We start from the raw sequence: 24,269 nt of genomic DNA on the forward strand, positions 1-24,269 counted from the left end.
TGAAACAAACAGGTCAGCCTCTAGTCTATTGTTGGCCACTAATGCCATCTCATTGGGTCAGATTTCTCAAAAAAATTACTTCTTGCAGCTGGGATTTCAATCGATCATAACTATGTATGTAAATACGTAACTATTTGCACTAATACACCGTGTCTTTAACATAGTAAAGTGTCCCATGGCACTTCACAGGAGTATTATTCCAAGGCCTGCAATTAGCCCTGCCAATTACAATGCTCTACCTTCCCATCCATCTCCATCCACTAACTACACACTATTTTGCCCTTCATACTCAACAACAACTTACTACAAGCAAACACATAAGAAAAAGATTGAGTGGCTATATCTTTTCTTGCTGTGTCAATAATAGAAAGAACTGCAGTCAACCAAGTTTTTAAAAAAATGTGCATGCTTCCACAAGGGGCACTCTGTATACCGGAAGTGAGGAAAACATATGCCTTAAATATTTCCAGTATAATGTCAAATTCTTCAAAGGGACAGTCTGAGTGCTTTTCTACTTTTTGGATATGTCAATTCTTTTGTATTATAGTGTTGCTGAGAACTTTGTAGTGAGGCAAACCAGGTATCTGCAAGCAGAATGAGCAGGGTAAGCATTTGTGCAACTCCTTAGCCAATCAAACTGAAGGATTGCGAACAAAGGACAGGATTAGGCCATTTATCACGTCAAGCTTGCTCTGGCATTCAACGAGATCATGGCTGATGTGTGGCCTAACTTCATATACCCACACCTTCATCCCATCTCCCTTAATAACTTTGGTTAACAAAAATTGAAAGATCGGTCTCAGATTTTAAATTAACGATTGATCTAGCGTCAACTGCCATTTGTAGAACAAAGTTTCAAATTTCTACCACTCTTTGTATGTAGAAGTGTCACCTAATATTACTCCTGAAAGTTCTGCCTTTAACTTTGAGACTATGTCCCTATCAACAGAAAGTTTTCTCTCTATCTTATCTGTTCCCAAAATATTTTAGAAACTTTGATCAAATCATTCCTTAACCTTCTAAATTCCAGGAATACCAGGATTTGTATACACTCTCCATACAATTCAACCCTTACCATTCCAGTAAATTCTCAATGTACTCTCTCCAAGGTCAACATATTCATCCTAATCTGTGATATCCAGAACTGCTTGCAATATTCAGGGGGTAGCCTAACCAGGGCTTTGTACAGTTGAAGCATGACTTTTAGTCCTTTGCATTCTATTTCTTTAGATATAAAGACCAGCATTCCATTAACCTTTTAGATTATTTTCCATATAACTGGACCTCCAAGTCTCTTTGGTCCTCCACCATTTCTCAGTTTTCCACCATTTACAAAGTACTCTGTTCTAACCTTTTGAGGTTTAGAATGGGTGTCCTCATACTTGCCTACATCAAAATCATTTACCACAGTTTTTTCCCACTTAACCTATATGAAACTATAGGCCAGTTAACTTGACATCTGTTGTGGGGAAGGCGTTAGAATCAAACATTAAGGAGGTTATAGCTGGGCACTTAGAGAAATGCAAGGTAAATCAGGAAGAGTCAGTGTGGTTTTGTGAAAAAGAAATAATGTTTAACCAATTTATTGGAGCTCTTTGAAGGAGTAACGTGCGCTGTGAATAATGGGAAGTCTGTAGGCGTGCTGTACGTGGATTTCCAGAAGACATCTGATAAGGTGCCACAAAGTTCATTGCAGAAAATAAAAACTCATGGTGTAGGGGTAATTAATTAGCATGGAGAGAAGATTGACTGGCTGGCAGAAAACAGAGTATACATAAATGGGTCTTTTTCTGATTGGCAGGATGTGATCAGTGGAGTCCTGCAGGGGTCTGTGCTGGGGCCTCAACTTATTAAAATTTGTGTCAATGACTTAGATGAGGGGAGTGAAGGCATGATAGCTAAATTTGTAGATGACACAAAGGTACATAGGAAAATATGTTGCAAAGAGGACATAAGGAGGTTGCAGACTGATATAGATAGATGAGTGAGTGAGCAAAAATCTGGCAGATGGAGTTTAATGTAGGAAAATGTGAAGTTGTTCACTTTGGCAGGAAGAATTAAAAAGCAGAGTACTGCTTAAACAGAACGGCTGCAGAATTCCGAGATGCAGTGGGATCGAGGTGTTTTAGTGCACAAGTCACAAAAAGTTAATATGCAGGTACAGCAAGTAATTAAGGCTGCTAATGGAATGCTATATTTTATTACGAGAGGAATTGAACATTAAAGTAAGGATGTTGTGCTTCAGTTATACAGGGCATTGGTAAGACCACAGCTCAAATAGCATGCAGTTTTAGTTTTAGAAGGATGTAAATGAAAGCGGTTCAGAGGAGGTTTACTAGATTGATAACTGGAATAAGCGGGCTGTGTTACGAGGAAAAGTTAGACAGACTGGGCTAGTTTCCATTGGAGTTTAGAAGAGGGAGGGATAATTTGACTGAAGTACATAAGATCCAGAACGGTATTGACAAAGTGAACGTGAAAAGGATGTTTCCTCTTGTGGGTGAGTCCAGAACTATGGGGCACCACTTTAAAGTTAGGAGCTGCCCTTTTAGGACAAAGATAAGGAGAAATTTTCTCTGATGGTTGTATGACTTTGGAACTCTCTGCCATTGAAGGCGGGGTCATTGAATATTTTTAAGGCAGAGCTAGATTGTTTTCCTTGCCTAACAAGAATCTGAAGGGTATCGGAGATAGATGAAAATACGGAATTCAAAACACAAACAGATCAGCCATCATCCTATTGAATGGCAAAGCAGGCTTGGGAGGAGGTGGCCGTACAGCCTGCTTCTGCTCCTATTTCATATGTTCGTATGTATAACTTTGTAATTTTACATTTCCATGAACACTGCTCAATGTCGCCTATCTTTGTGCCATCGACAAGTCATATAATTTAAGTTAATAAATGCAATGAATAGTTGAGGCCCCAAAACAGTTCCTTATGGGACCAGTCACATCCTGCCAATAATGAATACCTGACTCTGCTGTTGCACAGCCAATTTTTGTAACCAGGTCAATAATTTACGTTCAATTCCATGAGCTTCAAATTTAGCTAACAGTCTCTTATGAGGGACTTGATCAAACGCCTTCTGGAAGTCATAAATAGCATGCATAGATATTCTCCTATCCATTACTTTATTCATCCCTTCAAAAGATTCATCAGGTTAGGCAGGCAAAACTTACTCTTTACAAATTCATGTTGGTTCTTTCTAATCAGCTGAAAATTTAAGGTGTTCATTCACCCCACCTTAAATTATAGACTCCAGCAATATACGATAACAGATGTTAGACTAACTGGTTTATAATTCCCCAAGTTCTCCTTTTCACCTTTTGTTACAGCACAAGGACTCAGAAGGAAGAGTGGATAAATTCAATGGCAAATCAGGTACAGAGATAGGGAAAGAACAATTGGATTGAGAAAGACAACACAAAGTGAAAAGAAATTGTAATTTTACATTTTTAAAGTGTCTAACAATTAAACTCTTAAGGGATTAGACTCCAAACTGGTAGTAGTTAACTTTTAAGTGTCAGAGAGGTTGACTATCAATAACTAACATTTGTCACATTGAAAGAAGAGAACATAGGCTGAAATAGACAAGGCTTAACTTTCTGTAATGAGTTTAGTTTGTATCTATCGCATAATTATAGCAGCTTCACACCATTTTATCCATTTCAAATGGTAAGGCAAGATACTGTTTTCACTAAGCTAATGGCGGAGGAGTGCATCTTGGACTGGAACCTTTGGATTTCTGTGCTTAATCACCCAACTGATCCTTGCCTGAAGTAACTCTTTTGAGTACAAACCCGTTTCCATCTGTTTCAGATGAAGTTACATTGTTTCATAGTTCGCCGTTGTGAGATTTGAACTCTTGATCTTGGGGTTACAAACCCAGTACCATAACCACTTGGCTATTTAGGCCAAGCCCCCTTGCTTGAAGTAGTTGTACCATTTGCACATCAATAATAAACGAGAGCCATTAGCCTCATCATTACTTTGGCAGCAAGCAGTGGTCAATATTTCACACCCCAACAGTGGTGAATACCATTACATATAAGTTCAATGTGCTTACCTGGTTTCTTTAAGTGCTTGAGGTTCAAATGCAAGTTTATAAAACATTTACTTTATCAGTACAAAGTGGAATGTCAGAGTTAACTACCACAAACAAAACACCAGAAGTGTAAAAGCTGGAAATTTAAATACAAAATGTAGGGTCAACACCCAACCCTCTATCTCTCCCACTAAGCAGCTACTTTACATTTTTGTCCACCATGTCTAAAATATTTCAGAAACCAATAAAAACAGCCCACACCCAACAGTCAAATATCAGAGTTTGCTTTTTAAGGAGGCAATTCTACCTATAGTATCTATGTTGGCTCTCCAAAAAGATACACTGAGGTGTATTCCTCCTACCAATGTGTGGAAAGTATTTGCTCATTTTGTAACAAGAAATGCAATTTGCTGCTCCAGTAAATTCTCATATTGAACGTTAAATTTTTGGGCCACCTCCTTAAAATATCATGACTGAAAATGCATAATGATTCTGTCATTCAATTGTTACTTTAAAAGGTCGCTCTACACAGTTAAGGTTAAAATTCCAAAGACATTGCAAACAGGATGATCTAAATAGATAGGGAGACACTGATAAAACTATTATGCACAATTCTGCCAACTATTAACATATTTTTTCCAGTTTACCTTCTGAGTTGGTTGCAGTGGTTTACGTTTCTTCTCAGTTGTGTACAAGTTAATTTCTCCATCACCTTTACTTAGTCGAAGTTCCTCCTGAAACCTGAAATTCACAACTTTTAAGTGGGCAATATTCATTTCCCCCCAAAACATTGAAGTGCTTAATTATTATAGTCTTAAACTTGTGTGGGCCATGTGCCAAGGAAAATAGAACTGACTCCTGATAAATGCAAAATTTGTTTGCTAAACATTTGAAGCAAATTGGCATTCAAGACTTAAAAAGTGGTTATATCATTTATAGGATTGCTCCCTGGGATCAAATAAAAAAAAACTATCCATTAGGATATATTTTCCATGCTCCATTCAAGCCATTCCAGGATACCAAAGAGAGTTCAAGGAACACCACATTAAAATGGTTTAAGCACTGACAACGTAAAGCGGTCCCATCTATCTCTCCTATACAAAGGCATGTTCAGTCTGGTAATATACCAATCCTTTCCTAGAAGTAAAATCTTTATCTTTGCATTTTCATAGCTTTGGTTTTTTTGCACCAGATTTTGAAATGTGCAGGCATGGTGTACTGGAAAGTGTCCATGATACGTGGAGGATTTTTCACATTTCATGAATGAAGGTGGTCTAGCAAATAGTCATGAAGACCCTCGAGTGAAGTCAGACTGAGAGTGCCGATATTACTAACTTGTTCCTGAAATATTGAATCTCAGGTACTATTAAGTGAGAAGGCCTTAATCCAGTTTTAAAATGGATGTGGCCTTGAAATCTACAGCTCAGATTGATTCTAGATATTACTCATGTATAATAGTTTCAAAATAAGGCTTTTCTTATTTAAGGCAGAAATTAGGAGGAGTCTCTTCTCTCAGTTAATCATTGGAATCACAATTGGGTTACTGACTATATTCAAGGCTGAGTTTAAGATTCTTGATCTACAATGGAGGCAAAAGTTATTTGCAGCCAGGCAGGAAAGTAGAGTTAAGGCTGCAATCAGATTAGCCATGATCTTATTTAATGGCACAGCAAGCTCAAGGGGCCAAATGGCCGACTCCTCCCATTCCTTACGTTGTATCTTCTTATTTGCAGCAGCAATGAAACTCAAATGCATAATTCTGCTGGTGAACAGCATAGGGCAGAGTTAAATAGAAACATACTCTCAATTTATTTTTTAAAAAAGGACTTACATTTCTGTGTGTCTTCTGTTTTTAAAAACATCTTAAAGGGATTACATTGAAGTCAAGTAACTGTCCTTATGCAGGTAAATTTTGAAGTGCATTTTGAGATAAAAATACCTAACTTATCTCTACCTGCTAATTCCAGATGAAAGTTCCATGACAACAACCCTTCTGCTCCATGCCATCAAGTCTCTCTCTGTTGCCATCTGACTCCTAGGGGCATTATTATGCATTTGGCGAACACCTTCTATCTGACCACTTCGTCGAAGTCCAATGTTTGGTCGTGACAGCAAGGCTAAAACATGAAACATTTATTTTAAATATATATTTGAACAAAGTGTGTTGAAATTTCCACAGTCAGACACCGACACAAAGGAATTACAATTGATCAACTCAAGATTCACATCAGTGCATCCGCAAAAGAGTGTTTAAAATTTACAAGTGGTTAATTAAAACATTAACTGCCACTCAAATCTCAACGTTCTCATAACCAAAAAAGTTTGTTTTAATACTAGGTGTTACTAATGAAGCTGTTTGAAGAGAGTTCTGTAAGCACTTCAGCTAACTAACTTGAACTTTAACAGTCCACCATTAGCAAAGTTTCATAATTTTAGCAGGTAACATTTCCAGGAAGTTGAAAAGTACAGAGAAATATATATGTATATATATATATATATATATATATATATATATATATATATATATATATATACACACACACACACACACACACAGACACACACAGACACACACAGACACACACACACACACACACACATATATACATATATCAATATTGTCTACCAGTCTCTTGAAGGTACCATCCCCCATTCAAGTAGGTAATGTTGATTACAACTACAAATCACCACCAAAGTAGCTATAGCCATATACATTTTTAGCTTTGAAAATACCCCGACTACTTTAACACTTCTTGAATTTGATAAAACTGGGAGAAACACTTCACCTTTAAAGCCACCACATTCATTTGTGCCGTCAAATCTAATGCATCTGATGATGCAGTGATGTTTCGGCTACACTATTAAAATATGCAGCTCAGTAGCATTGTGTGGAATCAGAAAAGGATATTAAGTCGGTGGGGGCGTGGAAAGCAAAGGAAATGTAAACTATCACACTGGATAATAAAATCAGACCTTTAACTAATATTAGTGGTGGTGGGTCTTGTAGAAGGGGGAGACACTTCAATGGAGAGTAAATTCAAATAAGGTGTAAACCAACCCAAGTAATTCCTGTTGGATGGGCTAGGTTAAAATTAGCCCCATAATCTCTCAAGTCATTACATATGCAGAGGTCATTTTCCCCTTTAATGTTTAAGGCATAAGGGCTCAATGCACACTACAAAATAAAATTTCAGAAATATTTTATAATTTTTCCAAGAATAGATTGTCATGATTTGCAATAGACCAGTATTTGTCTTGAACTGTTTTTTACACTATAATGGCTGTGGTCCTGTGTTTAAAAGGACAGATGACAGCCTGTACATCATTCACACAGGAGACAAAAAGACTGCTCCATAATAAAATGAAAATTGAAGCCTCTGCAAATCAACCTAACTCTATAATCAGATTAAACTACAGTCAGCACATTAAGTAAAGATCTATGAGGCAATCTCAAAGAAGATTCAAACAGCTACTGTATAACTGCAACTGAGTTTTGTACATTAAAATATACTACATCTTATACAAATGCAATATGACTTTTTAAAGATCTATTAATTTATCTGCATGAGTGAATAAAGCAATATTTTGGGATAAACTCATATCTGCAGTGTGACCCACCACTGTTCAGCAAGTTTGATCTATTGTGAGGGCCATCCGGTAGAGCTGCTCCTTCGTTGCCCTGCCTCAGGTCATGTTCTCGCTGGAGCTCCCTAATAGCGTCATCCAGAACGCTGGGTTCCTGACCATTCTCGTACTGATCATCTGTCTGTTGGCTAATGACCTGCTCCACTACATCACCATCACCTAGAAGAGAATCATAGCTTTTACTTCTTACACTTCCATGCAAATTCAAGCAAACTTCCTCCCTCCTCTTAGAAATCAATAAATTACAGTTTACTGAAGATACAGAACATCCAACTTTGGAACAAAAACAATATACAGCCAAATCCATGCACATTTTATATTAGATTTTGGGCAGAATAAAAGGCACTAATATTTACAAATATTTCAACTGTCTCTACAGTATCATAATTATTATGGCCATCTAAATTGAGCTAAGAATTGGGCAGGAGGTAGGAGACAGAGTGGGGATAAAGGTTGTGGTGTTCCCCGGGGATCTATTTTAGGTCTTCAACTTTTTAACGTGTTTATTTATTCGTTCATGGGATGTGGTGTCGCCAGCTAAGCCAGCATTTATTGCCCATCCCTAATTGCCCTTATTCAGAGAGCACTTAAGAGTCAACCACATTGCTGTAGGTCTGGAGTCACATGTAGCCCAGGTCAGATAAGGACTGCAGATTTCCTTCCGTAAAGGGCTTTCGTGAACCAGATGGGTTTTTTACGACAATCAGCAATGGTATGTGGTCATCATGCTTTTAATTCCACAATTTTATCAAATTCAAATTTCACCATCTGCTGTGGTGGGATTCTAACCCAGGTCCCCAGAGCATTACCCTGGGTCTCTGGATCACTAGTCGAGTGACAATGCCACTATGCCACTGCAGAGTCCAAGTTCACATATCAATAAGCTATTAGACAGGTATAAAAAAAGAAATCAAGATAGCAAATGGAATATTAGGGCTGAATTTTCCGTAGGCAAGCAGGGGGCGGGGCCCGCTCGCCGACATGGGATGACGTCAGAAGGAACCCCCGATGTCATCCCTCCCCATTTAAATCTTCAGGAAGGCGGGGGTACAGCGAGATCAGCTGTCTGCCCGCCGACCTGTCAATGGTCAATTGAAGCCATTGACAAAATAATTAAAATATTAAAAGGACCTGCCTGTCCAACCTTAAGGTTGGCGGGCAGGCCAGGAGCCGCGGTGGGCTTCTGAAAAAACATGAAACCTCATCCACCGGCGGGATGAGGTTTCATGTAGGGTTTAAAAAAGTTTAATAAAGTTTGTGAAATTTATTAACATGTCCCATCTCATGTGACATTGTCACATGAGGGGGACATGTTAAAGATTTTTTTATTTTTCTACTTTTAATGTGTATACAGCTGTCAGCGATCTCCCTGAAGCAGCAATTAGCTTCAGGGAGATGTGCGCTCTTTTGTGCGCATGTGCGAAGGAGTGCACTCTCGCATTTGGGGAATCCGCCCCTACCCCCCGCACCGAAAGCGCATAGTGTTTCCCGCCAGGTGTCACGCTGGGCAGGCCTTAATTGGCAGCGGGGCCCGCTTCTCCGGCGGGGATCGCCTCCCCACCTGGCAGAGATTGGGTCAGGCCCGCCTGCCCAACTGGCAGAAAATTCTGCCCTTAGTCTTTATATCATGTGGGCTGGATTATAAAAGAAGAAAGTCATACTTTAGTTTACAGCGACATTGTCAAGCCCCATCCGGAGTACTGCATTTACTTTTGAGCAAATTTCAGGAAAGATGCATTAACCTCGGGGGGAGTGCAGCAGATTTACCAATATGATGGGCTGGTTGTGTAAATTCAGCTTGTAATCCCTTGAGTATAGTAGATTGAGGGATAATCTGATCAAGGTGTTTAAAACACTGAAAAGGATATGACAGGTCAAATTAGATATGGAGAAACTATCCCCTCTAGTGGGAGAATCAAGAGTAAGGGGTCCTAATCTTAAAATTAGAGCTAGACCTTTCAGGAACAGAATCAGGAAGCACTTTTCCAGGCAAAAGGAGTACAAATTTTGAAGACTAACCCCCAAATGAACGTGGGTACCGAGTCAATTGAAGCATTCAAGACTGAGACGGACATTTTTCTTTGTTGATTATGGTTATCAAGGGATATGGAGCGAAGGTGGGAAAATGGAGCTAAGGTGTAGATTACCCAGGCTAAATGGGCTTAATGGCCTACTCCTGCGATGTTCTATGATAGACAAAATTGGCTTTGAACCTTCAATCCCTTTAAAAAATAAAGTGTGCAAAATACAGAACTTCCAATGGGGAACAGAGGTTAAAACTTCCTCATACATAAGTTACAACTCCTCCACCCCTCTCCCCCATACAAGGGTCAACTTAAGAAACATGGGGCAGAATTTTCTGTCTACCGGGCGGGCGGGCCCGACCCAATCTCCGGCGGGTGGAGAGCTTGATGGCCAGCAGGAAGCGCTATGCACTTCCTATGCGGGCGGGGGCGAGAGATTCCCCAAATGCGAGAGTGTGCTCTTTCGCGCATGCGCACTAAAGAGCACACATCTCCCTGAGGCTAAGTGCTGCCTCAGGGAGATCGCTGACAGTTGTATAAACATTAAAAATAGAAAAAAAAAATTCTTAACATGTTCCCCTCATGTGACAATGTCACATGAGATGGGACATGTTAATAAATTTCACTAAAACTTTATTAAACCTTACATAAAACCTCATTCCGTCGGTGGATGAGGTTTCATGTTTTTTCTATTACCTGCCGGGGCACCTGGCCTGCCCGCCAACCTTAGGTTGGACGGGCAGGTCCTTTAATTGTTTTAATGATCCTGTCAATGGCCTCAATCGGCCATTGATAGGTCAGCGGGCCCACAGGCGGGATGACGTCGGGGCTTTCCCCCGATGTTATCCTGCGTCATTTTGTGTGTCGGCGAGCAGGCCCCACCCCTTGCTCGCCGACGGCAAAATTCAGCCTATGAATGTTAAAAGAATTTTTGATTAGAAAAATGCAGAAACACATCCAATTTACATACATTGATATACAAATTTAGACAAAGCTTATATTTATCAAAAGTTACTTTTAATTATATGGAAGTAAATGCAAGCTGCAGGGAGTTAGGGTTCTTCATGGTCATAAAAGTAGTTCTGATATAGAAATTATTTGCATATTAAACAAATGTTGACATCATGAAATGTCATGAACTGGTGACCAAGGTTAACTGTTTAAACTACACAAGAGCACAGCACGATAACTCCCTGTGCCTGACCATACGACCTTACAGCATCCGACCCAGCAAGACAGGGTACTGTCTTGTTCAAATGAACTCAATCACCTGATACTATACACGCTGTATGGCTTCAATGTGTAACAAAGCATCCAATAGGATTAGAAACAATACCACTCAATGACACCTCAGAAGTACAACATAGAAATATTTCAGACTTCTGAAGAAAGCTACAATTCCCAAGCACTGCAAGTGTTTACATCTTGAGTCTTTCATCAGTGAAACTACTTGTCTAGTACTTAACAGAGAATTACTTTCCATTTAGCACAGGACAGAAACTCAAAATATCTAAATTTATAATTATTATATATTTTTAGAAAATAACAGACATCACACAGCCTCCATTCTCACCATTTGCCATGTACCCCAACTGTGGAACAAGTTGCTCATCCATGCAATTTTCCCGACCAGGTACCAGCCGCTGATATTGTGTTAGGTGGGGGTTTCCATCCACATCAACTAGAAATGGGGGAGGCATGAGATGAGGCGCCTGTTGTGTCTGTTCATCCAGAACATAATTGTTGGAATCACGGATAAGAGGACGGTAATCAGTATGAAAAAACATTTGGTCTGGAATCTATTGTGGAGAGGAAAAATGGTTATAAATGAATTCAGGTAATGAGAACTTAAGGGAGCAGCTCATAAGCCAATGTATGAATAGACTTTAATTTTAAATCGCATATATCACCATTTTTCTTTTGAGAAAGCTTACAGAAAATAGTTGCAGTTTTATTCTACTCTTCTTTTCTTTTCTAATTTCCATGTCTTCCTTCCCTGAAGGCAGAGATGTCTTGTTAGGAATACAGTCCAGCAGCCACCAGTCACACAACAACAACAACCTCACCAAAATGGGCATTCTCATACATGAATTTAGTCCGAGTGCCAACAAAATATTGGATAGTAGGGGCAACCAGTCAAACCTGATCATGTTCTCACTTCAAATACACTTTAAACAGGGAAAATGGATAATTATTTGGGGCAGATATCTTGTTTGCTTCTCTAGTTTCTTTCACAATTTAGAGGCATTGTGAGCAACCATCAAACATCCTAGATTATGCCAAGCTAAGATAAACTGACAACACAGTTTTAGAACTTCCTTGACTGGATGGTTTGAATGCGCTTGACTTTTGCTTTTAATTCATTCATGAAATGCAGGCATCATTGGCAGTCTGCCATTCCACATCAAGTTGTTACACTCTAGTTATACTACCAAGCATTCTCTGAATCTTGCCTTGTAAAGTGATAGGCATAATGTCTGACATACTGTGCACACATGAAATAATCAATCACTTCAGCACACTTAACCATTCACGTCCATATCAAATCTCATACAGATCATTCCTTACCCCACATCTGCCCTGACTCTAAACTCACTCTGCTCCTTTTTAAGCAACCAGTGAATTTAACTGAGCAAAGTCCAGCTGCTTTTTCATCTCTGTCACACCTCCAAAATGGAGGGTAGGAGACAGTAAAACAAAAATGTTAAGTAAATGGTTAATGCTAACATTAGTTAAGAGTTGACAGCAGTTAAATTTAGATTTAATAAACAATACAGATAAAATGGGAAAGAATAATAGGACAAAAGCACAATGGTGCATTTGAAGTTTTTTATGTTTCACATAAAATAGGTTTACATGCTTAGTTTTCTAGTTTAAGATTAAAATTTGATAATGATAAAGCTCTTCTAGACAATTATGTAATATTATCATTTGTTCCAGCATTATGGTGTACGAGCTAAACAACCAGCAAGTTTCAGAGGCTTATTTCCTTGTACCAGCCATTCTCCGAGTTCAATTAAGCAAATGCTACTTCCAGAATATATGCACTCACCAACCTACCTTTTCAAATGATTTACTGCAGCCAAATCCAAAGATCAGCAAATGTCCATGAGAGTCAGTGCATGCAAAATGCTGTCCATCTGCAGAGAATTTACAATCAAACACAGCACCATGACCCTGACCTTCAATCTGTAGAAAATAAATAAAATCTCTTTTGGTTACACTGATGGATTAAACAATGCTTTGCATCTTAAACTCCCAAAGGTCTGACAACCCCAGACCATCTACTATTATTTGTAAAATTGTGCAAGCTAGGCATAGATGGAACAAGTAGTAATATTGTAAAATAAGCATTTAAAAAAAGGTAACTGATCGTAGTATGCATGAAGCACTAGCTTTTTCAACTCCAACTGGGATTGGTGGAATTAAGTTATTTTGTATGTTGGCTGTAAGGACCCTATTATGAAACAGGTTTGGTTAGGCATTTTATTTAAATAAATTAAAGACTATTATAGAATGGCACATCTAGATATTCAGACCCAGCTCACGTTTCATCCATAGACCGGAGAAATGCTTACCATATTGAAAAAATTCCGAAGTTTGGCACCTTTTGAAAGATCCCAGATGAATATGCTGCCATCATGCCCTGCAGACAACATAATCCTGGAGTCAAATGGATGAGCCTCCAGAACAAAAACTTCATCATCATGACCCTACAGAAAAATCACAGTCTATTAAACACATACATCAAACATCATTGATTTTTAAAAATCTGATTTACATTCATTATGTCACTGTGTTTGCAACATTTTACAGCCAAAACCATGACTAATGCACGTTAGGCAATGAGTGCGATTTTGCCATAACTGAGACATTTCAGCCTTGAATTTATTGTCAACAGATCACTCGATAACCTGCACGTTATTTTGCCTCAGGTCCAAATGGATATTGGAGTTTCTGGTATAACACTCAAGTGTGCCCTCAGCTCTGTGCAGGGGATCCTACAGCAGAATTAACAGATATCAATTGGTCTCCTGCATCCAAGACTTAAGAGGTATTATGATGTCAGTTTGATTAAATCATATATCATTTAACTTGCAGTACTTATTCGGTTTACCTACCGAAAGGATATGAAGCAGCTGGCCGGTATAAGAGTTCCACACTTTCAAATTAAAATTATTCACTGCTGTGATGACTCTGCTGTCACAGCGATCCCACGCTACCATGGTTACTTTCAATTTACTAATTTTGTCTTCCACAGCAACAGAATTATTTCTACCACAAGAAAAATCAAAAATTAGACACATATCATACTTCTAATTTAATCGTTTGTGCTGATAAAAATAGGAATTAAACATGCTAAAGAATTAAAACAGATATCATACTTTCTGTAATTGGCAACTATTGTAAAATCTCCTTAAGGCTTCAGCATTAAATGCAATGCTGTGTTCAGTATACAGAAATTTTGGAATAAAATGTACAATCTTTTCATGTGAATGTTTCCTTAGGGATCTGGCTAAAAGTGTAGAATATTACCATCACTAAAGTAATTCAACTATTAATTTGACCATGTTTGAAGCTTCACAAGCAAGCCCATGCCTTATACATGAACTGTTCATCTTTGTCAATGTTTTTTCAAGCTAAGGAAGTGAAAAAAAATTAAGAATGAATCAATGAAAAAAAAGAATAGAATCTACATTCATATACCACCACTGATATGCTCAGGGCATCCCAAAATGCTTTACAGGCCATGAAGGTAGTCATAATTGTTTTTTGGCTAACATTGCAGCCAGCTTGTGTGCAAAGTTCCCAAAAAGCACATCTGCTTTGTTTGGTTATGCTGGTTGAGGGATAAATGTTGTCCGGAAATCCAGGAAAATTCCCATGATATTTTTCAAAAAATGCCATGGAATATTTGGCATCCACTTTAGAGGTCTTCGCTTAATCTCATCCGAAAACAATCAAACACTGAGAATGCAGTACTCCCTCAGTACTCTACTGCTCTAAGGCTATATTACTTGTTCAAAATGCTGAAGTTGAACATAAATGCATGAGAGAATGATACTACTCAGCCAAGGTATTTTTCAAGTATGATCCAAAGCAACTAGATGCAAGTTATCAATAACATTCAAAACAACAGAAAACAATAATCTAAGCATACATATATCGTCAACATTGTCAACCCAAAAGCTCACATTGAGAGCTTCACACACTAAACAATAATTCCAGAGATTTATTGCAGCAGCATTAAAAACCAATATATGACTGGGCAAAACTTGAATCTTGCTATTTTGAAACAGATCTGTAGAAAAAAAAAGGTGCTAACTGAATTTGTCAATAATTAATGTTTTGTTCAGGCCACAAGTAAAATCCAAATGGTGAGAGAACAATTTCTCAATCAATCACACACTCAGCTAGAAAAACGAGATTGGACCACTTTGACAAGGGAAACCAGCATATAAGTGGCAAGCAAACTGTAGATAGATTTCCAAAACAAATGTCTTTCCTCCACTTGTTGCGGGAGAGTTAAAAATAAATCGGCAATAAACGCCAGCTTTACCAGCTATGCACACATTTCAATGATAAACACAACACCAACATCTTGATTTCTAACTTGCCAATAATTAATGTTAAGCTAATATGATGGCTGTGACAGAATAGAACTTGTTTAAGGCCAAACAATTAGAACAAACTGCAAGTTATCTATTATTGTGTTCTCAAACAAAATAAGTCCATATTTGCTGTATTATAAAGGAAATGGATTAGAAATACTAAAGTCACATCTGCTTTCAAAGCTGCAAAAAAATTTATATTCTCAATGTCCAGATTACACTTTTGCCACACAGCTCCTACACTAGGACTTCTTAATGTCCAAGACAGATAACCATACGGAACAGTTTGCTTTACATTTTCAGTGATGGTGGCGGTGACAAATATGAAAATCTGCACATTATAAAATACTCAATAGATGATACTGCAATCTTACCCTGGTAATTTTGTAAACATATCCAGGACTATATTCTTCCATTCTTGGTGCTGGTACTGCCAGATTCTAGCTGTCCCATCTCGGCTACCACTAACAAATCTCAAACTACCCAGGGTTGGAGAAGAACCAGAAAAAAATAAGTTTTAAATATTTGAGGAAGTTCATGTATTACAGTAAGCAGCACAAAGGACAAGGACAGCAAGTTTACATTTAATATGTTGTTTTATAACATTTGTTTATTTTCTACAAAATTTTACAGTAGCTATGTTTTTGATTACAATGAAATTAAAAAGCAACTAGCAGAAAAAAAAAACAGCCCACCATCACAAAGGCATAAACACTTACCTGTGGCTATTGTTGCAGAACTGAATTGCGATCACTTTATCCTAAAGGAGATTGAGGAACAAAAAAGATTGTTCTTTTCCACTACCCAATTCAGTTGTGCATTGTTGATGAAAAAACTGCATTAATGAAAATTGAAATGACTAGTGCTCAGCCCCAAGCTAAACCTAAAGGTCTAACACATCATGAGACACAGCTAGCTGAAGCTGTAGCAGACAATACAATGCCATAAGACTGCAAAAGACATTTGTCTACCGGTATGGCCAAAATATTATCTCTACTCTATTAGATCTTTTAATTCTCAAGTTACTTTTATTTAAAGTAGGTTGTATGAACCAACAGTTAAACATTCATCCTTAAATCACTGTTGTCAAAAAATAGTGTACATTCCCAAAAGCTACCATGACAGCAGACATTTCATTCAGTCAAATTATATGATTGTTGTGTGCCTAAAACCGCAGTGGGAGAGGATGGACAGTGCTCCATAAAACACATGGAGATGGAGAAGGATAAGTGCAGCTGAGATTACTGCAGTCACAGCTCACCCTCTGGTGGGGCTCTTCCTCCACCATAATGGTCTGGCAGCTGTGACAACATATATTTTTAGCTGCTCGAAACTCAGATGCCTCCATGTGGAGGTGTCCTTTCTTTTCTATTCATATAAGCAGTTCCCACCTCTGACAGTGGGACTGCCAATCTGTCATTGCTGGAGGGCCTCCTGCTGGTCCTCCAGTCTAGGGAACCTGTCCGCCATTATTAACTGAATTGTAATCACTCACTCTGGCCATTAATCAGTGAACTCGTCAAAAATCATGAATGGCCTCAAGCATTGATGCGATTAAAGGGCAGGATCCAGAAATGGTCCCGACCCCAGAATAAAAATCCAGCCCAATGAATGCAACATTGTTAAAAGAGGAAACTATTTTGGAACAGTAAGGTTGTGTTTACACTATAATTGTGTGCAGACTTTAGAAGGGTGATAAAGTTGTACTGTAAATACAGAGTCAATCTCCAATCTCATACAGAGCAGAGTACAGCAAGATTGCTTGCGGAAGGGGGTCTCACTTCATTTCAAAGTTGGATAACATACCGGCTCTGGATTTGTACCAAAGCTCAACACTGCTGCTTGACAATGCTGCAGTTCAGAACCACAGTTAATAACCGGATCTGAAAGAGTTGAAATGAGGTGCAAAACTTAAACAAATCTCCTCCTCAGTTCAAGCAACTATATGAGCAGATGCGCTGTCAATTCAACTCCCTCACAATTGCAATCACTTCTTTAAATTATTCCTAAATTACCTTTTAAAACTGGTGTGGTCAAGTTAATTTATTTTCATGGTTTGTGCAATATTTATTTAAAAAAATAAAAGCAGGAAAACAGGGTGAGAAGATTCTCTCTCAGGCATCTTAGTAGAACAAATTGTTAAGTAATAATTTGTGAGAATTACCTCACTGTTCAGCATCTTACCGTATGTGACACCAGCTCAGAAATTTTCTCTGGTGAACCAGAACCCAAGTAATAAACCCTAATCACATGATCTGTACTGCCAGTTGCTATGAACATTCCACCTATAATTGCAATGAAAAAGGTTTAAGCAAAGTGATCTGAACGAAGATTTTTATTCCCATTCTAATCCTAATCCTATAATAACATTGATATTCATATGAAGTGCTCACATTTGTCTTCGTTTTTACTCTTTTTAAAGCTTGAATTATTCCCATTCCCAGGTGCTCTGATCACTCAGAAGTTACAAAACACAAGCTGTTATGCTTAGGTTCTCTATATTTCTTGGATCACTTAGCCAATCACAGTCACTCCCAATGTGATAATTAAAATGTCCAGTAATAGGTCTCATTCCTCCTTTATTTTGGCCCACTATGTGCCACCCCTTCCTTCATATCATACTGAACAGCTCAGCTTGGTTAGACAGCTTGCCAAAGGAAATCCAGGAGGGTTGGAATTTGAACTCTGATCACTCTACACAAACGTCACTGTATGGCATTTGGCAACTATGCTGAAAAGATTTATTTACATGCACTTTCAAAGCTTAAGGCAGGCCAAAGACAGGTCAAAAACAGCTAAATAGGTTGGGCCTTTATTCATTAGAGTTTAGAAGAATATGGGGTGATTTTATTGAAGCATACAAGATTCTGAGGGGGCTTGACAGGGTAAATGTTGAAAAGATTTTTCCACTAGTGGGGGAATCTTGAACTAGGGAACATAATGCAAATCTGGGATTTTTCCACCCTAAGTGTGGTAGCGGGAGGGCAAAACGATGTTTCACCTGCAGGTCGCTTGGAGGGTTTTCACGCGGAATCGTCCCAAACATGCCTTATTATTTATTCACTCCCAGGAAATACGCTGTTTCCACGGCAGGCAGGCTCTCATTCACTCGCCAGCCATCACCTCACTGCCGCATCACACCAGGCACCATGTTTAAAGTCTAGCCGCAAGCACAGCGCCCATTGCTTCCAGTTCACCACTGCTGAACAAAAGACATGGCCAGTAAAGGAAAAAAAGACTGCAGACCCCGTTTCAACGACAGGTCCCTCAAGTGACTGCTGGATACCGTGGAGGCCCACCAAGATGACCTGTACCCCTGCTCTGGCTGCAGGATGGGCAGCAACATGACCATTCCGGCTTGGGAGGCAGTGGCAGTGATGGTCAGCGCCAACACTCTTCAGAAGAGGACAGCCACTCAGTGCTGCAAAATGAATGATCTCCTCCATTCCGCCAGGTAAGTCACTCTTTTCATCACTCAACTCTCACATTCACAAACCTATCACACATGCACAGGGCCCTCACTCACTGCCAGCTCAAGGGACATTGCCTTTCACTCTCACACACACACCTTCCTTGCCCGCATCCCTTCCATGGGACCACTCACCATCCACACAGGCCAGGCATACTTATTTAACCTGGCAAGCGTCTTGATTACTCTTTCTCCATCTCTATCCATGCAGGACAAGCTGGCACACAAGAGAGGTCACAGGCCGGTGGCTGAATGCCAAGATCAAGGTCCTCATGGACTTTGAAAACAGAGCCATCCAGATAGCTGGCCACGATCTGGACCAGTCCTGTGCTGATGGTGATGTCAGTGCTGCTCTACCAAGTGAGGATCCAGCAGTGCAACATCCATCAGACAGCCATGCCATGAGTGATGTGCCCTGTTTCCCAGGCTACTGCCATGCACTAATTATCTCTCTTAGCTTTTGCAGTTACATCCAGGAAACAGCCAACAGGGTCCATGAACCAGGGCCTCCAATCAAACACAAGCCAAGAAGAAACCTCTGAAGAGGAATCTGGAGGCACCCTCCCTGAAGTCCCGTCACAACGCTCACCGACACCCTCCACTACACCTCGGTGGCACCTAACTCGGTAGCCTCGGGATTACAATCTGGTAAGCACATCACACTGATCTACAGTGGAAGGCAGCAGGGACTTCCCAGGTCCCTGGCACTCAGAGGACTGCTGGAGGCCAGAACGTTTCTGAATCCGAGTCAGACTGAGCATCTGGACTCGGTCATGTCATAGTTGCTGAAGCTACAAAGACAAGCTCGGGAACATCTGGGAGGGATGTCCGCTGCACTCCTCAGATTGCAAGGCATGATGGAGGAGTCCGTCTACCTTCAGGCTGAGGTGATAGTGCCAGCATGCCAACAAACTAAGGTCAACACTGGTAGGATGGCAGCCGCCATGGAGACATTGGTCCAGGACTTCGATTCTGCACTGCTGCGCGGGCTCAGCTGCATAGCTGATACCATAGTTGGCCTCGGCCCCCAGACACCCATAGGAAGGAGGGTCAGGAGGTGCACACTCCAGGCCCATCCATTGGAATTCTTAAAGTGCATCCAGGAGAGCTTTTTGAGCCAGCACAAAGAAAGTCCTACAAGTGTCAGATCTTAGGGAATTTTTTTTTAAATTTGTTCATGAGATGTGGCCTTTGCTGGCTGGGACAGCATTTATTGCCCATCCTTAATTGCCCTTGAGAAGGTGGTGGTGAGCTGCCTTCTTGAACCACTGCTGCCAATGTAGTGTACCTGCACCCACAGTGCAGTTAGAAAGGGAGTTCCAGGATTTTGACCCAGCGACAATGAAGGAACAGTGATATATTTCCAAGTCAGGATGGTGAGTGACTTGGAGGGGAACTTCTAGGTGGTGGTGTTCCCATCTAATTGGCCAGTTTGGATTTGCCCTGCTTTGTGTGTACAGTACATACCTGGGCAATTTCCCACATAGCTGGGTAGATGCCAATGTTGTAGCTGTACTGGAACAGCTTGGCTAGTCAAGGGGCGCGTCAAGTTCTGGAGTACAAGTCTTCAGTACTATTGCTGAAATATTGTCAGGGCCCACAGCCTCTGCAGTATCCAGTGTCTTCCAGCCGTTTCTTGATATCACGTGGAGTGAACTGAATTGGCTGGACTGGCATGAATGAAACTGGGCAAGTGGTAGAAGCGTCAGTGGGGGAGCATTTCAGGGATAGTGACCATAATGTTATAAGATTTAAGGTAATTATAGAAAAGTACAAAGATGGACCAGAATTAAAAGGTCCTGAATTGGGAGAAGACTGATTTCAATATGATAAGACAGGATCTGGCCAAAGTGGAGTGGGAGCAGCTATTTGTAGTAAAGTCTACATCAGACCAGTGGGAGTCATTCAAAAAGGAAATAGTGAGGGTTAAGGGCCAACATTTCCTATAAAGGCAAAGGGCAAAACCAACAAGTCCAGGGAACTCTGGAGGTCAAAGAATATAGAGGATTTGATAAGGAAACAAAAAGGAGGCTGATACAGATACAGAGCGCTGAAAACAGCAGAGGTCCTGGAGGAGTATAGAATGTGTAGGGGGATGCTTAAAGTAATTAGGAGAGCAAAGAGGGAGCATGAAAAAACACTGGCGGGCATGATAAAGGAAAATCCCAAAGCATTTTAAAAATATATTATGGGCAAGAGGGTAATCAGGGAAAAAGTAGGGCCATTAAGGACCACAGTTGCAATCTGTACGTGGAGCCAGAGGACATAGCTGAGGTTTTAAATTATTACTTTTCATCAGTGTTCACGATGGAGGATGATGTAGGTATAGAAATCAGGAAGGGGGGGCTGTGATATACTTGAACAAATTAGCATTGAAAGACAGGAGATGTTAATGGCTTTAACCGGCTTAAAAGTGGATAAATCCCCAGGCCCAGATGAGATGTATCCCAGGCTGCTGTGAGGCAAGGGAGGAGATTGCAGGGGCTCTGACACTAATTTTCAAATCCTCCCGGGTCACAGGAGAGGTGCCAGAGGACTGGAGGACAGTGAATGTAGTACCATTATTCAAGAAAGGTAGTTAAGGATAAACCAGGTAATTACAGGCCAAATGAGTCTAAAATCAGTGGTAGGGGAACTATTGGAAAAAATTCTGAGGGGCAAGATTAATCTCCACTTGGAGAGGCAGGGATTAATCAGGGGTAGTCAGCATAGCTTTGTCAGGGAGAGGTTACATCTAACAAATTTGACTGAATTTTGAGAGGGTGTGACTAGTTGTGTAGATGAAGGTAGTGCAGTTGATGGACTACAGTAAGGCTTTTGACAAGATCCCGCATGGGAGAATGGTCAAGAAGGCAAGTGCCCATGGGACCCAGGACTATGTGGCAAATTGGATCCAAAACTGGCTTAATGGCATGAGGCAGAGGGTGATGGTCAAAGGCTGTTTTTGCAATTGGAAGCCTGTGATGAGTGGTGTACTGCAGGGATCGGGGCTGGGACCGTTTGTAGTGTACATTAAAGATTTAGACGCGAATGTAAGAGGTATGATCAGTAAGTTCACAGATGACCTGAAGATTGGTGGTGTCGTAAATAGTGAGGAGGAAAGCCTTTGATTACAGGACGATGTAGATGGGCTAGTAAGATGGGCAGAGCAGTGGCAAATGGAATTTACTCCCGAGAGGTGTGAGTTGAAGTATTTTGGGAGAACTAACATGACAAGGGAATACACAATGAATGGTAGAACCCTAGTAAGTTCAGAGGGACTTGGTATACATGTCCATAAATCTCTGAAGGCAACAGCACAGATTGATAAGGTGGTTAAGAAGGCATATGGGATACTTGCCTTTATTAGCCAAGGCGTAGAATATATGAGCAGGGAGCTTATGTTGGAGCTGTATAAAACATTAGTTAGCCCATAGTTGGAGCACTGTGTGCAGTTCTGGTCACCACACTATAGGAAGGATGTAACTGCAATGGAGAGGGTGCAGAGGAGATTCACCAAGATGTTGCCTGGGCTGGAGCATTTCAGCTATGAAGAGAGACTGGATAGGCTAAGACTGTTTTCCTTAGAGTAGAGAAGGCTGAGGGGGTACCTGATAGAGGTATACAAAATTAGGAGGGGCATAGATAGGAAGAAACTTTTCCCCTTAGTGGTGGTGCCAGTAACCAGGGGGCACAGATTTAAGGTAGGGGGCAGGAGGTTTAGAGGGGATGTGAGGAAACATTTTTTCATCCAGAGGGTGGTTGGAGTCTGGAACACACTGTCTGGGGGGGGGGGGGGGACACACACGGACCCTCACAACATTTAAAATGGTATTTAGATGAGTACTTGAAATGCCATAGCATACAGGGGTACAGGCCAAGTGCTGGAAAATTGGATTAGAATAGGTAGGTGATTGATGGCCAGCATGGACACAATGGGTCGAAGGGCCTGTTTCTGACCTGTATAACTCTATGACATCCAGGTGACTCCAAATGTGTGTCTGGCCAATCCGATTCCCCTCTTCCAGTGACCTTAGCAGCTCCAGCTCTACAGGCCGAGGAGGGTGCCACGACCCCAAAAGCAGGCTAGGGCCCTCCAAGTCTCAGCGATCCAGAGGACGCCTGACAAAGTCATCATAGACTGGGCGTCGCAGTCAGCAGGCTGCCTCCACCTCTGCTGTGGATGTCCGGGGAGCAACAAGGCATAGTAGCAAGGTTAGGAACATAAAGGAGAATTAACTCTTTTGAGTCCAACCAATTAAACAAAATTAACAAAATGAGAAAAATAAACACAACCCCTAAATTAGGGAACTGCAAAACCAAAGACAAAATTTAAAGGAAACTTACAAATATCAAATCAAAATGCGATTAAAGGGGTCAATAAAGCACTCCGGTTCCCGCGGTGCCCACCAGGCATGAAGGCCTCAATGGTGCTGGCAGGCACCGTGTGCTCCTCTCCAAGGACACGCGGGCCCAAATGTAGCCGTGGAAGAGGAGTAGACAGTCAGGTCGGTCGACATCCTCAATTGCCCGCTGCCTGGACCTGTTAATGTCTACCTTGGCCAGGCCCAGGAGCAGCTTCATGAGGAGGTCCTCCTCCCAAGGAGAATTAGTTGCACAGCCTGGGCATAGGCATTAATCACTTGTACATACTGTTCACTATTGTAAATAAACTCCGAAGAATGTCTCTCCGCCATGGTTCCTTGTTCTGATGGGCAGTGTTCTTGTCACTCAGATGTGAAACCCTGCTGCACAAGATAAAGGCAGGTGTCTCAGTCCAGGGCCTCTTCTCAGTCCAGCCCTCAGACCAAAGTGATGGTCCGGCCTCTCACTCCCTGGAAATATTACTAATGCCTACACATTGGCAGTGCTCGTCACTGCTGCCAGAATGTAGTGGGCAGGCGCCACAGAGTTCTCTAAGTCTGTGTGCTCTCAGCACCTTTAAAAGGTGGGACTGGCCCCCATCTCTTCAGCATCTGACCACTGATGCTGTGCTCTAGCTCCTGAAGGGCTCAAGTGCTGAAAGCAGACAAAGCATCAGAGCTTCCAGTTTCATGGCTGCGTCACTATATGACCCTGATCACAGACCACAAGTAAGCTGCCCTCAGCCAGACAGAAGTCAGACATTCTCAGAGGCTATGTGAAGATTTATAGAGTGTCCTCACTGCATGTTGTCATCATCTTCCTGCAATTGAGCGACTATTAGAGCCTTCACTGCATATCCATGACAGGAGCATCCTCAAAGAGTATTTACGTTGCCATAAGTCAGACTGGAATTAAACGTTCACAAATGTGATGTGAGGATGTATGGGGGTCATCTCAGTGCATGTCATCATCATCCTTTACAAATCGAGCAGCTACGAAAGCCTCCCGAGCGCACCTGCCTTGTCCAGCCAGTGCAAGGGCCTCCTCCCAGTCATTGTCGCCTCAGAACACCTCCTCAGCCTCATCCCCGTCGGTGTTCTCCTCATCGGAGGAGACATGCAGCTCCTCT

The 24,269-nt window shown here is 40.9% G+C and overlaps 1 protein-coding gene across 5 annotated transcripts in view; it reads right to left on the minus strand.

Moving 5' to 3' along the window:
- Positions 1 to 24,269, minus strand: part of brwd3 (bromodomain and WD repeat domain containing 3) — a 104,864-nt gene that overhangs the window by 60,662 nt on the left and 19,933 nt on the right. For 2 of the 5 annotated variants that reach the window (XM_041195342.1, XM_041195341.1), the window contains exons 11-20: positions 17,512 to 17,612; positions 16,047 to 16,087; positions 15,702 to 15,806; positions 13,837 to 13,990; positions 13,294 to 13,428; positions 12,776 to 12,904; positions 11,289 to 11,514; positions 7,665 to 7,850; positions 6,001 to 6,163; positions 4,694 to 4,787 (exon numbers count right to left, since the gene is read on the minus strand). In XM_041195342.1, the coding sequence (XP_041051276.1) occupies positions 4,694 to 4,787; positions 6,001 to 6,163; positions 7,665 to 7,850; positions 11,289 to 11,514; positions 12,776 to 12,904; positions 13,294 to 13,428; positions 13,837 to 13,990; positions 15,702 to 15,806; positions 16,047 to 16,087; positions 17,512 to 17,612 (1,334 nt within the window). Of the gene's footprint in view, positions 1 to 4,693; positions 4,788 to 6,000; positions 6,164 to 7,664; positions 7,851 to 11,288; positions 11,515 to 12,775; positions 12,905 to 13,293; positions 13,429 to 13,836; positions 13,991 to 15,701; positions 15,807 to 16,046; positions 16,088 to 17,511; positions 17,613 to 18,328; positions 18,643 to 23,122; positions 23,393 to 24,269 lie in introns of those variants that run through there. The other 3 variants (XM_041195343.1, XM_041195344.1, XM_041195345.1) reach the window with 3 other exon arrangements.

This window comes from Carcharodon carcharias, chromosome 9 (assembly GCF_017639515.1).
Source record: "Carcharodon carcharias isolate sCarCar2 chromosome 9, sCarCar2.pri, whole genome shotgun sequence".
Lineage (NCBI taxonomy): Eukaryota > Metazoa > Chordata > Chondrichthyes > Lamniformes > Lamnidae > Carcharodon > Carcharodon carcharias.